General features: G+C 36.7%; 3 protein-coding genes across 5 annotated transcripts; 2 read left to right on the top strand and 1 right to left on the bottom strand.

Moving 5' to 3' along the window:
- Positions 1-33: 33 nt before the first annotated feature.
- On the bottom strand, positions 34-6,726 carry LOC100749265 (protein henna). 2 transcript variants are annotated; one of them, XM_012391560.3, is made up of 9 exons: positions 6,540-6,726; positions 5,931-6,026; positions 2,682-2,810; positions 2,421-2,575; positions 2,077-2,259; positions 1,812-2,008; positions 1,346-1,608; positions 1,004-1,233; positions 34-613 (listed from the first exon to the last, which is right to left on the bottom strand). In XM_012391560.3, exons 1-9 carry the CDS (start codon positions 6,606-6,608, stop codon positions 451-453), a joined length of 1,485 nt encoding a protein of 494 aa, XP_012246983.1. In that variant the 5' UTR covers positions 6,609-6,726; the 3' UTR covers positions 34-450. The 2 variants fall into 2 exon arrangements, with proteins under 2 accessions (XP_012246983.1, XP_003493441.1); XM_003493393.4 differs by lacking the exons at positions 5,931-6,026; positions 6,540-6,726 and adding an exon at positions 3,278-3,434.
- Positions 6,727-7,532: 806 nt separating this feature from the next.
- On the top strand, positions 7,533-10,110 carry LOC100747740 (mitochondrial basic amino acids transporter-like). Of its 2 annotated transcripts, XM_024371073.2 has the most exons (3): positions 7,533-7,766; positions 8,417-8,544; positions 8,774-10,110. In XM_024371073.2, exons 1-3 carry the CDS (start codon positions 7,733-7,735, stop codon positions 9,788-9,790), a joined length of 1,179 nt encoding a protein of 392 aa, XP_024226841.1. In that variant the 5' UTR covers positions 7,533-7,732; the 3' UTR covers positions 9,791-10,110. The 2 variants fall into 2 exon arrangements, with proteins under 2 accessions (XP_024226841.1, XP_024226842.1); XM_024371074.2 differs by lacking the exon at positions 7,533-7,766 and having other exon boundaries at positions 8,495-8,636.
- A 132-nt stretch (positions 10,111-10,242) lies between these two features.
- On the top strand, positions 10,243-15,195 carry LOC100747617 (kelch-like protein 10). The gene is made up of 8 exons (XM_033323626.1): positions 10,243-11,438; positions 11,514-11,829; positions 12,152-12,604; positions 12,717-12,886; positions 13,025-13,194; positions 13,279-13,437; positions 13,515-13,719; positions 14,152-15,195. The coding sequence occupies exons 1-8, from the start codon at positions 11,212-11,214 to the stop codon at positions 14,426-14,428; spliced, it is 1,977 nt and encodes a 658-aa protein (XP_033179517.1). The 5' UTR covers positions 10,243-11,211; the 3' UTR covers positions 14,429-15,195.
- The last annotated feature ends 356 nt before the right edge of the window (positions 15,196-15,551 follow it).

Raw genomic sequence — 15,551 nt, 5'->3', positions numbered from 1 at the left:
ATGATCGTGTTAGATGGATTATACATATGTATGTATACATATTATACGTATTATACATATATTTATTGAAACATAGGATTCATATACATTCCGATGAATTAGCCGAATCCCGATAAACGTATCTGCAGGCTATTACGTATTAAGACAATAACTTTTCTCACGTATGATTGTAAATTATGGTATAAAAATTTGAGAATTATATACATATTCAACGTGCAAATAAAGGTTCCTAAAAACAGCGAGATTATCGTGGTCATATCGTTCGTCTTCGAGTCATTAATCGTTTCTTTTTCATCTCAGGTTGAAAAACAATTTCCCTCGAAATGGACTAAATCCGAAAGTATTTCATCTCTTCTTGCTGTTTTATTTTATTTCGTCGTATAAACAGTTTCGCATTGTTAAATACCTACTATATGTAACGTGGTTAATCGATAAGATTACGTGAAAATTCTATTGCCTCAATTTTCTTAAAGCGTCCATCAAAATTTGTACTTCTTGATTCACGTTGTGCACAAGATCCTCGATTTGATGTTTGCTGTCGATTATGCTAATGCTCTGGGTATACGGGTCGTATCTCACTCCAAACTTCCTCGGTATACTCTCTGTGAATTTACTGCGAACAAAAATAGAATAGAATAATCGTTCGATCGATAATTCGATAAAAAGAGAGTGGAAGGAAGAACTACCGATTCTCCCTCCCTTATACTGTATTTATAGCAATTTATTGTTTAGAATGGCCGATCGCATAAGTTAAAAGTCATTATACGCAGTAAGAGGCAAGAAACTATGGATTTTCGTAATTCTGTGGCGTAATAGAGATGAAAGTTACACGAATCGTTATGTTGCGCCATTATATAATTGCATGCATACTTTTAAATCGCGTTGACTAACGATAAATTTGACGCAACTCCGAAGATGAAAATTTTTCATAATAAATAAAAATCTTTCTTTCACTCGCGATAAGACGATAAGCATGCTGAAAACTTAGATCAGTCAACTTTACATCATTTTCTGTTTAGCGTCCTCGAAATTCTCGGCAACGTAATAGACAGGCTGGTACTCGGTTATCGGATACTTTTGCAACGCTGTCTTTGCTGGTTCGAAAGGACGCAATTCTGGTTTGTCGCTCAAACAATACTCGAGTTCGCCGAAAGATGAAAGCAATCCAGCACCGTATGCCTTTAGCTCGCCATTTTGTTGGCACAGGCCGTACTCGACCGTAAACCAGAAGCACTGCAACAAATTTTACATGTTCTCTCTTCGTTTACGACATAGCCTACGAAATGGATAATCGGATAAAGAACTACGAATAAATAGCGAATGAAAGGAAATCTTCCGAAATTACCGTAGCTAATTTTTCAATGTACTCGTCGGGAGATCCGAGAGACGCCAAGCCAACGACTTGACAAAATTGTGCGAATGACGGATCAGCGAACAAGGGAACGTGACCCAGTACTTCGTGACAAATGTCAGGTTCAGGCGTGTACAATGGTTTACTACCGTGCCTAATGTACTGCGTACAGTGAAATACTCTGAAAGCCAGACCAGCTAGGAAGTCACGCGAAGATAGAAGGCCAGCCACAGGTCGAAGAGTGAAACCGGTGCAATCTATGCAGATATTTAAGAATATTTAAGAATAAGATATTAAGAAAAATTAAGAAGAACAGCTGATAATAACGACAGGTGAAAATACACAAATCTCATTGCCGTTATTTTATGTTGTTTCAGGAATATAGTAGAAATTCAGTATCTCAAAATTGGAAATAAAAGATATTACTATCGTCTATCAGGTTGAATAAAACGACTAATACCTTTTAAAAAGTTTGATATGTCCTCCAATTGTGGAATATTGTCCTCTCTGTAGCCACAATTTTCGATCAGCAAAGGAAACACGTGATTATGTTCCTTGCAGGCATACTTTGGATAAAGCTTCGTTAAGTTTCTAAAAACTACACCCCACGTTTCGATTTCTTGTTTGGTATACTCCACCCTTGGTATCGGTTGACCACTAGGAAAATATAACAGTAGCGTTACGAATGCCTATATATATTTTTCATTTCCTGCAATAGGACTCACTATTTGTAATTGAACGCCAAATCTGCAAAGTATTTGCGCCTTTGTCGATAAACAGGATCCGTGAATCCAGGATGATCGCTGTCCAATTCCGCTCCATACGAGAGAATTTGATTGGCAAACTTGTCCAGATCTCTGATTCTTCTTGGAAACCATGGTACGGTTCCCATGTTATCTTTGTGATTTCTATAAATATGAATAACATTGAAAATTAAAGGACATCCGCCTAAAAATGAAAGAATTCTGTAAAATGTTAGTTCTCAAATATTTATGATTCGTAAAATACGTAAGATTATTTTATGTGTAAAAAGATATTCAAAAATCCTTCTTCATTATTAAACATTCACCTAGAAATGATCGAGAAGTAGCTGCATTGTTGCCGCAGTTTTTCAATCACTGTTCCAAGGTCTCCGCCAGGCACGCATTCCACCATAAACTCGTACATATTCGCTCGACGGAGGGAGCTTCTGGATTCTATATGCGACAGATTAACCTTATGTTCCTGCGAATGAAATCAAAGTTGAAATTATTGCGAAAAAAATCTAATTTCTACGTTCAATTTTGTCGCTACGATGATACTCGATGTATTTCTCGCTAATGGTACTTACAGCGAAAAGTTTGAGATATTTGCTCAACGCTCCGACGGAGTCCTCTTCTTTGAGTGAAAAGATCAGGCAGGTGCTCTTTGCCGAGTCCTTACCTTCTTTGATGTAGTTTCCTCCATGTATCAGCGTAGGCTTTTGAAAATAGTAATATCGTTAAAGATGCGTAGTCCGATCGTTTACGTGATCGCATAAAAATTCGCTTGTCCCGAAATATCAATTTTAAATTTAACAGTTATGTTAATGAAGATATCTCATCGGCTAAATGTATTTTCGAGAGGAGCCGATTATAAACCGAATTGTTTTCAAATTCTTCCATAGGTACGTAATATGGAAAAAGGTATATTGAAAGAAGGATATGTTACAACCGTATTAGTTGTCAAATTTAATACTGAAAATAGTTTCTAAGTCACATCGAGCAAATCCGATTGTTCCAAGTACAAATAATCTACGAAGCATAGCTGTAAAAATAAAAATCGTATACCGGTTTAATGAGATTAAAAAGGTCGGAAAAAACCTTTTCGCAAAAAAAAAAAAAGAGAAAGAAAAAGAAAGGAAACTTCTAAATTAAAGAATCCTTATGCAAAAGTGTTAGTCCTTACATCGTGCATCGCTAGCAAGACTTGAGAGTGATTCTTGCAGGTGAACGGAGGTAAAGTTTTTTCCTCGTAAACCATGTTACGACTTATCGTCCTGAGACACGTTTGCAGAAACTACGCTCCATTAATCCGTCACAGGTACTTATACATTCACCGACAATTTCCCCTTCCCCCTACTTTTTTAACTATCGTTCCTGATTTCTCGAACCATCTTGGGCATTTTACAAGAAAGAAATAGGCCTTGTAATTTTCCCGATAGCTCGTTCCTTGACTTTGGACTCGTTGCATTATCAGGAAGAATGAAATTCGTGATAATCGATTAAATTTTCTAGGAAAATTGGCTGATGAAAAGAACACAATCCATTATAGTGCAATTTTTCGTTATTTTTGCATCATGCTGACCATGACGAAGGATTGCTAGATGTCAAGGCTGATTTCACTGGACGAAACTTTTTGCTCGACAAACAATGCGAAGAATGCGATGCAAAGTCGTCGATAGTCATCACTGTTGATCGCTTCGTGATCGAGGAAACATACAATACGTGTCCTCCTTGCAACGTTTGGCTTTGGTAGACGATGGAGGAAATTATTTTCGTTACTTTATGATAAAATTAAAGGAGAAGAAAAAGAAGTGAAAGTAAATGGCGTAATTTTTCGCCGTGTGGATTTCTCTTGGACAAATCGGAGAGTTCGTTTCACAGAGAATACTTTGAAACGAGCGATTCGATTTCGACAACTTCGTTTTTCCGTAAAAGCGTATCGTGTATTTTTCGAAACGTTTAAAGATCGATAATCAAATTTGAACAAGAATGTACGAGGTAAGTAGTTATATCTACAAATTACTGTACTTTTAATCAAGCATGTTATTAACAGAATTATCTATAATCTGATGTTCACATATGATTAATTTCTCAGTGCTTTGGGAAATGTCCGATTACAAATCGATGATTTGTGCATGCCAGCACGCAGACTTGAACAATTATATAATAATTGTACTTGTTAATAATTATATAATTTACTTATTAGAAGAAAAATTTACTGGAAAAGAACTTGTGCAAAAAAGCGTGCAAACTCGTTCTCTCGCTAACATATATATATATATATATATATATATATATATATATATATATATATATATATATATATATATATATATATATATATATATATATATATATATATATATATATATATATATATATATATATATATATATATATATATATATATATATATATATATATATATATATATATATATATATATATATATATATATATATATATATATATATATATATATATATATATATATATATATATATATATATATATATATATATATATATATATATATATATATATATATATATATATATATATATATATATATATATATATATATATATATATATATATATATATATATATATATATATATATATATATATATATATATATATATATATATATATATATATATATATATATATATATATATATATATATATATATATATATATATATATATATATATATATATATATATATATATATATATATATATATATATATACGTAATAAATATTTTATCGCCGTGTTGCAAAGTGAATCATTATTTACATAGCAGGATTATAATCGACACTGCATAATTAGTGAAAATCGTTCAACGATATATGTAAATTGACATGTAAATGAAAATGAATTACGAACTTATTTTGTTACTCTGGATCAAGTATCGTGACAAATAAAATACGCACATTCGTGTATTATAATTCACGATATACTGATATACATATATAATAGCTGCTTCAAGGTTTCTATGATGTATAGTTCAGTTACATAATAATTGCATGTTTATGCAAATGTTTAGATTCATATTAGATTAAGCTTAAATTACAAAGAGGGGGGCTTATAAACGTTTAGCTGTTCTTAAGAAAATAAATATTATTATGAATATTACCATAATGACGATACAGATAGTAGTGTAACAACGAAGCAATGCGTATAAACATAGGTGATAATTAACGTACAAGTTCTCTTGCGATTTATTCGAATCGTACTTCAGAAACTGTATCAGCGTTTTCCTTTCTTGCTCGCTTAAACGGGTTTTCTGAATTGGCCGTGAACGTAAAACGCAATTTAGAGCGAAACTGGTCTCGAGTGCATTGTGATAATCGCATAATTAAAAATCTCAACAACAAATAATTACGCGATTGTAATCGAAGTTTGTGAATTTCGTGAATGTACAATCGAGAATTATATCGAATGTCGAGGTGATTTGAAATGAAAGTAAATTAGCGAGACAAAAAATGTATTGTTAAATTTTTCACCGTATTAACAGAACATTGTCAAAATGTATTATTAAATTGCTATCGATAAGAACTAAAATCGATAAGAACTATAATCACTTACGGTGTATACGTAGTGACAATTAATTTTTTACCGAAGTTTCTCCGTTTCGTTTCAGTTTACGTTTCAACGACGTTGGGGAAATTCCGAAGAAAATTCATCTTTTAAGGATAAAGCTGACGATACACAGAATAAAATGTTTATGTACTTCGTTATCGTGCTAATTCATTTACTTCCTTACGATATGCCAAAGCTAAGATTTTCATTCTGTTCTCAATGTTATCTTTTCGTAAATTTTCCCTTACCTTGTCAAGGATCGAAGAATCGCACGTGTCATTTTGAGACATCGGTTGAGATTTTGCAATAGCTTTCGCGTACATGTCACGATCGACGGTATGAGGCTGCGAGAAGAATTAAAATAGTGTCACGATTTTCTCGAGACGAGCGTCTTGATAGGACTGGTTCGTGTCTCGTCGAGCTGGTCTGTTTTAATGAGATGCCGCTACAGGTTTATATATGAAATATTCGATCATGAGAATAAAGCAGCGAATAAATACCAATATAACGAAGGTGAATTTTAAACGATCAAAACACACGATGTCTTGGTTGAACAGATTGAAACGTCTCGAGTAATGTCTGTGAGTAATTTAATATCGTTATATTTCGTCACATAATGATTTTCACATAGAGCCTACTTTTCACGATATCGATAGCCCGAGGATGTTCGTGAAACTCTAGAAAATGTAAACGTGCAAGAATGTAACAGCCTAAAGTTAAAGTAAAACGTTTATTTTAATTTTATTGTAATATCAAGAGAATAAAAGACGCAAAAAGATGATAAGTCGGGAGCGTGATCTTTCTAGTCGCATAAAAATGATTTGTAATGATCAGCAATTTGTCGTTGCAATACATACAAGATGAACACTCGGCCATTCGTTTCCATCGACTTTAAAATGCGCGATATATCGCGCAGTAGATATCATCGAGACAACGTGGAGAAGAGAAAGTTACATTCTCTCATTCATTAAAATTTACGAATCGAATCACAATTTCGTAGAAAAAGATAGTGTAAAATTAACCAGTTACGTTCCACAAAATTTACGATAAGGTCGCTCACAGATATATCGTTATTAAGCGAAATCGGAAAATACAATAAAATGAAAAATTTTACGAAGCAAATAGCTCTTCTTGAAGCTTCTACCGCTGTTTAACGTCGTTCGTCCATTCTTAATACGATTAATAATAATCAAATCGCGGCAATGTAATCGAGCCCGAGTAACTGTTTACCAAATATGAACGCCAATAGACGCCAACGGACGCCCAAATAATTTGATTGGACGTGCTGTTATCAACGTTTGACCCTCATACTGTGTCTTAGCGATAATAAGTCACGTGGGGATGCGCGAGAGTTATTAACCCTGTCGTAATATAGCGAAGATTTTATATTGGCAGAGCAACAAAATGATGATAATTCGAGTATGATCTTTGCTCCAAGAAAGGCAAGAAACTCGTTGAAACGTTAGTATCTGTGAAAAATTGTGTTCGATCGCAAGAGCATGGAAGAAACTTGTCTTCTCTCCAAAGATTTCTAGTTAAAATAGAAACGAATTTCTAATTAAGCGAGTCAAAACGCTATAGAGAACGAATCAACACGTGCGTTAGTTCGGCCTACTTGAGATGTAGCGATGCTTTACTACTCGGTAAGTGGATATTAGCTTCGTCATTATGGAAATCGCGTTTGTCCGCGTTTCTTCTCGTTTCATCGCTTGAAACGATTCTTTCCGATTAAAATTACACGTTCGTTGTTATCTAAACGAATTTGATTTCGTGAGAGGAAATTTGTTCGAAGAAGATTGTATATTTATTTATAAGTTGCGGGAGAATTTTAGTGGAAATTCACGTTGCAGGCACGAGTACGACAAAACTGTGATCAATCTTACATGGATTCCACTTATCCAATAGCGAGAACGAGCCGATCTGCGATTTGTATTTGCGTCCATGCTTCCTTAACAAACGTAACGGAAAGATTTTACGAAAATAACAACGTGCAGAATTCACGATCACCTTACGGGTGGAAGAAACGGGTAGAGATAAACAATAGACGAGAATGGCCCTGGACTTTTTCGCCGGATGTGTGGGAGGTAGATAATTCGCTTCGTTCAACTTCATTTGCATTTTTTCTTAATGCTGCTACAATCTCGAAATTTTTATGTGCCAATCTCACTCTTGTTTCGACGAATAAATTTTTTGTAAGAGACTGGAGACCTTCACGTCCCGAATTATCACATTTAACAACGCGTTTCTAAACTTTTGAGTAGAAATCGCGTGCAAAAGAATTTCTTTCCTTATACGCGATGTCGTCGTTGAATAACGTTAAGCGTGTACAACGAATCTTGCAAAAAGACGAAAATCTTTAGAATAAAATGAATATTTACGAGCAACTATAAAATTATAAAAATAATGCCGCTAGAGGATAACAAAATCTACGGTCTTCGATCGGTCTAACACAACGTGTCGAACGATTATAATTCTCGTCGTAAAAACGATCGTTACGATTGCTTTCATTGATAATTTGTTAGCTTTGCGCAGAAAAAAATGTAACGTATGTGATTGAATTTTATCGGCGGATAAAAGCTTGGTGACGGGAGGCGAGAATAAGAATGGTGAACATTTTTATTTTTCTTCCATTTCTTTCACGATTAAAATATCTTCGTTTCGCCGAATAATCTATACAATAACCATAGAATAAAATATTGCAGGAGAAATACAAACGTGAAATAATTTGTTTTAGGGTGCGCCGGTATTGTGGTGGGATATCCTTTGGACACGATCAAAGTGCACATGCAAACGCAAGACTATCGCAACCCGAAGTACAAAGGCAACTGGGATTGCTTTCGGACGTTACTCGCAAAAGAATCGGTATTTTATATACACAAATCAAGAAACTAACGATCGAAGGATAGCACTGATCGCAAGAATAGTCAGAGACGAATATTTTTTAATAACATAAAGTGAAGTAAAAACTGTTAACAGCTATTAGCTACTGTTAAGATACGATTGGAATTAATTCTCGTCGTACGATAAATCGATCGATCATCAAATTTTAATACAATTTTCGAGTTCCAATCGATACGACTAATTGTTCTAGGTAGCAGGACTTTACCGGGGTATGTCGTCTCCGCTGGCAGGCGTGGCATTGGTGAACGCCGTGATCTTTGGCGTCTACGGTCAAACCCAAAAATACATACCCGATCCTGCCTCGTTGACCTCCTACTTCGCCGCTGGTGCCTTAGCAGGGATTGTTCAAAGTCCCATTTGCAGTCCCATTGAACTAGCAAAAACACGTATGCAACTGCAAGCCTCCGCCGCTCGATTCTCAGGTCCGCTGCAATGTCTCAAACACGCGTACACGCGCGAAGGATACCGCGGCGTATTCAAAGGCTTGAACGTCACGTTACTCAGAGAAGCTCCAAGTTTCGGTGTCTACTTCCTCGTGTACGAAGCTTTGACCAAAATGCCGGATAACGTTCCTGTTTCGACGCCGCGCATGTTGTTAGCCGGAGGACTGGCTGGCACCGCTTCTTGGGTGATCTCTTATCCTCTGGACGTGATCAAATCCCGAATTCAAGCAGATGGAAATCGTTACGCCGGATTGATCGACTGTGTGAGACAGTCGGTGAAAACGGAAGGATACTCTTGCCTGTACAGGGGACTCAGCTCGACCATCGTCAGGGCGTTTCCAACAAATGCCGTGACGTTCACCGCAGTCATGTGGACTTTCCGACTGTTGGGTCGAGAGAACGTGGAAACGAAGAAAGAAGAAGAACAGATATCGATGGAATCGATCGGCGAGAGTCTGGATATGCGCGAACCCTTCTTGGAACAGTGGAACAATTTTTTAACCAGCGTGTCCAGAAGAATGGCGACTCGTGGATTACCATATTCCACGTTGTCGATGACGTCCACGGACGAGTTGAAGCTAGAGTGGTCCGTCCAGTACAAAGATAACGAGAAATGGACAAAGGAAGGGGTCAAGTACGGGGAACAAACTCGAGGAGACAAATTTGGCAGAGAAGAGGAAGAGAAACCGACGACATCCAAGGAGGATGTCGAAAATTCGAAAGAACTTGTTGAGAAGAAAGTGGACAGAACTGTAAGACGCTAAACACGATTTTCTGAGTTTCAGAAATCTTAGAAATGTACTAGTTTTATAAACAAAACTGACGAAAGTACCGATGAAAATATATCGTTGAGAGGTGATATGTGACGTAATTCGACTGACTCTCGAGAATTTATTTTATTTTTATATTCGTGTTATGATTTTGTTTGTTGTTGTTGTTGTTGCCGTCGTCGTTGTTGTTGCCGTCGTCGTTGTTGTTGTTATTGTTGTTGCTGTTGCTGTTGCTGTTGCCGTTATCCAGCAACCATTTTTCTCAAATAATTTTCCTCGAAATAAAGAGCTTCGATCCGCTCCATGAACGTTAACCTTATCGTGTTTAATGGATTTCAACGTGACATTATCTTTGATATATACGTATGAAATTCCAAAAAGCATCAACCTACGACTAAATTCCCGCTATTACATATCTCCGTCTTACATATTTCGTCAAATATCTCTTTTCCATATTCGTAAATTATTTCCTCGGTTGTCGCACATTTATCGAAATCGCGCGCTAACTATTTCCATAAATGAATTAAAAGCCGGTTTACAAGCCCGATCTTCCTACTATGATATAACTATCTTGAATCTTGCCATCAAGGTGCTCATTTGTTAGAAGACAGTCCTAGACTGAACGGCGGACATGTAAGACCTATGTCACAGCCAGAGGCGACATTTACTCTCTTTTAAAATCACACAAAATAGTTTGTATCTGTCTGCCACCCATCTCCTCCGCTCCACTCCGCATCGTTTCCCTTCTTTTTTTTAAATCTTCATCGTACAATTTCTGGTCTTCGAGTCCGTCCGTCCACGTGTCAGAATCATTTTTGACACATACGAAATTGCAACGCGTACAAGTATCAGTCAAAGACATTTTCCACTACAATCGGTACCGAATCGTAACTCGACCGTCGATTACGATCAATAGTATTTGCTCGATCGAGTTTCGAAGAGTAAAAATCGTAAAAATTGCACCGTCTAATCGATAAAAATCATTGCCAAGCACTGGAAACTCTAACCTCTTGGACGATTTGAAAATTAACCAAGTGACCGGTATTCTTCGTTTCACAGGTATGATCATGATTATTCGTTAGTTAATCGATAAAGAAACTAATTCGATTATACGATCAATGACAATTTTAGACGATTCGTAACGAACGAACGAACGAACGGATCAAACGTTCGTCTCGGTAAATTACTTTTCATTTTCGTGAATTACCTTACTTACTTCTATATCAATTGTCTACTATTTAAAAAGAAATACGAAAAGTATTCAAGGGATGGAAATCGTTAATCGTTAAAATAAAAGATACGATTAGAAAATTTTCAAGCGTCGCACGATCGTCGGAACTGGATAAAGTGTTTCTCCACCTTTGTCGTCGCGGATCCTCGAACAGATTCGTGGCCGAATTTTGAGGAAATTTGATATGGATGTAGACTCGAACGACAACAGCAGAGATATCGATTTGCACGAAACCAACACGCAACGACTGATTGCCGAAAGCGGTGGCCGATGTATGAGCACGCAAGCGATGCAATCGCTTTACGACTTCCGACAAAACAACCTTCTCTGCGACGCGGTCTTAAGGCTCGAAGATGGAGGCGTGTTTCCGATCCACCGTGCCATTTTGTCAGCTTGCAGTCCGTATTTTAGGTCTCTATAATTGCACACAATATGCTACCATATTACGTATTATGTATTTTTTAATATCGTATCGATCATTTGTAGAACTTTATTCACGACCACGTTGCACTCGCGCGAGAAAACCGACGTGCTTCTGCCTGGTGTCAGTAGCAATATGATGAATCTGCTTCTCGAATACGCGTACTTGCGTTCCATCAACGTAAATAACGAGAACGTGTGTCAGCTGCTGGTCACCGCCGATTACCTAAATATTCTCGGCGTTCTCGATTTCTGTTGCGAGTATCTCAAACAAAATCTAGCGCCGGAGAATTGCATCAGCATCATGAGGTTCGCAAGGGAACATTTCTGCAAAGGACTGGAAAACAGCGCGTATCGTTACGTTATGAGACATTTTGTACAGGTCATTACGCTTTCGTTACTTTGTTAAGATTCTTCCATAGCGCTTGATGACGCTTTTAACTTTGACAACGTTCACGCGGCCCTTTACCTTTTCCTTTCGACAAATTGACAAATGTCTGCGATCTTTCTCTTGGGAAATAAAATATTTCGTTCTAAAGGAAAGAAGTGTAGCGACGTTACTGGTGAGTCGTATCAAAATCGAATGTCGTCAGTGACATAATAAAATTAGTATTTTATACTCGATCGATTCTTCGGCTTTTTGTCCTTATTGGCCGCGAACTCGGCGTAACAAACAATCACAGCGACGGTTCGATTCGATGCAGGTAGCTCAACGAAGCGAGGAAATTCTCGACTTACCGATCGAAGAGCTAACCGCTCTGATCGGAGCCGACGAACTCAATGTTAAGAGCGAGGACACGGTTTGGGAACTGGTATTAAAATGGATCGACTACGATCCTCAATCTCGAAAAGAATTTATCGTCGATCTGATGAAGAATATTCGCCTTGGCCTCTTGGATACGCAATTTTTTCTCGAAAATGTTAAAGATCATCCGTATGTTACTGGAAACGAAGCCTGTCGACCCATCATTATCGAAACCTTGAAATTCTTGTACGATTTGGAGATTATTACACAAAAGGATGGAGAGGTACCAACGCCGAAAATAGCGCGACCGAGAGTTCCCCATGAAATACTGTTCGCTATAGGTGGATGGAGTGGCAGAAGTCCTACAAATTTCATAGAAACCTACGATACCAGAGCGGATCGATGGGTCAAGGTAGATATTTCATTAAGTTGAAGTAGATTACGCTTTTAAATAACAGTTGTCAGGTCGTTTCGCGTTTAACGAGGAAATAATCGTAACTATGTAAAATGATGAAAAAATAAAGGTGGAAGAAGTAGATCCGATCGGACCTCGTGCGTATCATGGAACTGCGGTGGTCGGTTTTAATATTTACGTGATCGGTGGTTTCGACGGTGCAGACTATTTCAACAGTTGTCGTTGCTTCAACGCTGTCACTAAAATATGGAGAGAAGTCGCTCCGATGAACGCTAGAAGGTTACAAAGATCAAATTTGAAAACTAAACTGTATATAAAACGTTCGATTCCCTTCTAACGGATGTGTTCGATCGTGAAATTTTGTCAAAAATTTCCACACGATGAATATCTTCTCGAACAAATTATCTGAAATCTTAGGTGTTACGTTAGCGTTGCCGTACTCAACGATCTAATTTACGCGATGGGAGGATACGACGGATATTATCGACAAAGCACCGCGGAACGTTACAACTATAAGACGAACCAATGGTCCTTGATAGCACCCATGAATTGTCAAAGATCGGATGCCAGTGCAACTACTTTGAATGGTACGACTCCGTCTTAATAGCTTTCTTTCTGCCCTATACATACATAGCTAATCTAACTGATACTAACTTTCGCTACTAATATAGACAAAATTTACATCACGGGCGGTTTCAATGGCCACGAATGTTTAAATTCGGCCGAGGTGTACGATCCAGAAACCAATCAATGGACTATGATAGCTCCGATGAGATCGCGTAGGAGTGGAGTATCCTGTATAGCTTATCACAACAACGTATACGTTATTGGTAATCGTTCAAATTCTTATCAAAAGAATTCTTTTCTGCGCATTTCTTACCGATCGAATGGCAATTCATTTTTCTAGGGGGTTTCAATGGAATATCAAGAATGTGCAGCGGAGAGAAATACAACCCTGCGACGGATATTTGGAGCCCGATCCCTGATATGTACAATTCGCGTAGTAATTTCGCGATCGAAGTGATCGACGACATGATTTTTGCCATTGGTGGATTCAACGGTGTTACCACGATATATCACGTCGAGTGTTACGACGAAAAAACGAACGAGTGGTGAGTACGAAAATTCTTTTAAATCGTTCTAATCTTGTTTCTCTTCTCTTCGTATATTTGCGTTGAACAGATTTGCCACCATAATCTGTGTAAATGGAATTCTGAACACAAATTATTGCTCTTGATGTGCGTTTAAAAAGAAGATATTTTCCTCTGATCACATTTTTTATTTTATTCACGCGCCAATGGATACCTCGGAATCGATCGCTGCTTCTTCGAAAGTGTCGAACCTTTAAAAAGTCTCGTTATAGATTCTTTCTCGAAAAAATGAGAGGCAGAAAATCGTGTAAAAATAGCGACGACGATGTTACGCTCGTTATGCTCTCTTTACTTTCTATCGTTACAAATTTCTATCATTAGAAATTTGGAATTTTCATACTATGTATTAAGAGTCTGCTTCGTTCAACTGTCTGATTCGATCGCTTCCTACAGGTACGAAGCAACAGACATGAACGTATATCGTTCAGCGTTATCAGCCTGCGTAATCATGGGCTTACCAAACGTAAACGACTACATTCATAAACACCGTGAACGTTTGATGGAGGAGAAACGACAGAAACTGTTAGCATTGGAAGTTCACCGCAGTCAACATCAACCTCAACAAGATCAAATCCAGCAAAATAGCGAAAATTCTTTCAACAACGAGATACCCACACCACCACCGATGCCTCAAAATACTAGTTCCAGCAACGAGAATCGACAAAATTAACGATAAAGATTTAAGGAAATATTTATAGGACTATAGGTTGGTTTTACGGTCAGTCGAACGGACGATAATCGAAGTAATGGAACAACGAATGTTCAAAACGATTTAATTAGCCTACGATTATGTTGGAAGAAAATGCTAACGCGATTGATGGCATCCGTATTAACAAGAGAACGTTTTACAGATTTTATATCTTCAATTTGTTGAGAGTAATGCTGGCAAATGTCGAGGATGAAACAATCTCATTTTTTTCGATTTCGAAATGTCTCTTTTGATATAATCGTAGTCTCCTTGCAAATTTCGGGTGGTAGAGTAAATCTTAAACGTGATCCTAAAGATCCTAAAGACGAGAAAATGTAACGATTATGAAAGATTTATACAGCGTAAAATATCCTGTTGTTAACGATAAAAAAAGGGATAGCTTTTTGAAATGGAATTTTAGAATCGATAACATGCTTGTTAAAACAGGATAATATTTTCAGATTCGTGTTTACCGGAGTTTGTTAACCGACATGTGTTTTATTTTTTTATACGAGACATATTTTTATTGCCTGTTTTTATGATGCAATTTTTTTACCAAGTTTATTGAGCGATTGTATACATACAAACGAATTATATGTGTGCGTGAGAAAGCCAATTCTAATAAAGAGAAAGGCACGATCTACGATATATATTTTTAAAGTCGATGAAGAATATCGACTAAAACTGCTGAAATGGAACTTTACAACGATCAATAAAAAGACATTAACAAACAAATTACGCAGCTTTTACTTTGTATCGATGTTTCTGTGTTTTTCAAAAATCGTTCATATTGATCGAAACAGCTGTTTCTCTCTTTTTTTTTATCAATTGCTATACAAGTGTTTTTAGATTGTGCTCAAATTAAAAGAATTTGTAATTATAGATAAAATCATATAACGCTTTCGTGATGTATGTAATTCGGACATATACTTCTTCCATATCTCATCAAATTTAAGAACTGGTTTCAAAAAATTAAGTAAGCACTTACGTCTGTTACAATATTAGATACCTGTTGTTCAATATGCACACACACATATATATGTTTTATATTTCCGTGATTTTTATTCGTTTATATAAAACTGCTTGTAGAACGTAACGCAAACTA

The sequence above is a fragment of the Bombus impatiens genome, unplaced genomic scaffold (assembly GCF_000188095.3).
Source record: "Bombus impatiens unplaced genomic scaffold, BIMP_2.2 scf_1080, whole genome shotgun sequence".
In the NCBI taxonomy this organism is placed as follows: Eukaryota; Metazoa; Arthropoda; class Insecta; order Hymenoptera; family Apidae; genus Bombus; species Bombus impatiens.
The sequence above is the reverse complement of the archived record's forward strand: the minus strand, read 5'-3'. Positions and strand labels throughout refer to the sequence as shown.

Excerpts from the sequence above, each read along its gene's own strand:
- LOC100749265 (XM_012391560.3), bottom strand. The coding sequence starts at position 6,608 with ATGATATCTACTGCGCGATATATCGCGCATTTTAAAGTCGATGGAAAC. Across the intron at positions 2,260-2,420 it reads TACTTCTCGATCATTTCTAG|AAATCACAAAGATAACATGG; the intron begins GTGAATGTTTAA and ends TCATATTTATAG. Across the intron at positions 2,009-2,076 it reads TTGGCGTTCAATTACAAATA|TGGTCAACCGATACCAAGGG; the intron begins GTGAGTCCTATT and ends ATATTTTCCTAG.
- LOC100747740 (XM_024371073.2), top strand. The coding sequence starts at position 7,733 with ATGGCCCTGGACTTTTTCGCCGGATGTGTGGGAG. Across the intron at positions 7,767-8,416 it reads TTTCGCCGGATGTGTGGGAG|GGTGCGCCGGTATTGTGGTG; the intron begins GTAGATAATTCG and ends AATTTGTTTTAG. Across the intron at positions 8,545-8,773 it reads CGTTACTCGCAAAAGAATCG|GTAGCAGGACTTTACCGGGG; the intron begins GTATTTTATATA and ends TAATTGTTCTAG.
- LOC100747617 (XM_033323626.1), top strand. The coding sequence starts at position 11,212 with ATGGATGTAGACTCGAACGACAACAGCAGAGATATCGATTTGCACGAA. Across the intron at positions 13,438-13,514 it reads CAACAACGTATACGTTATTG|GGGGTTTCAATGGAATATCA; the intron begins GTAATCGTTCAA and ends TCATTTTTCTAG. Across the intron at positions 13,720-14,151 it reads GACGAAAAAACGAACGAGTG|GTACGAAGCAACAGACATGA; the intron begins GTGAGTACGAAA and ends CGCTTCCTACAG.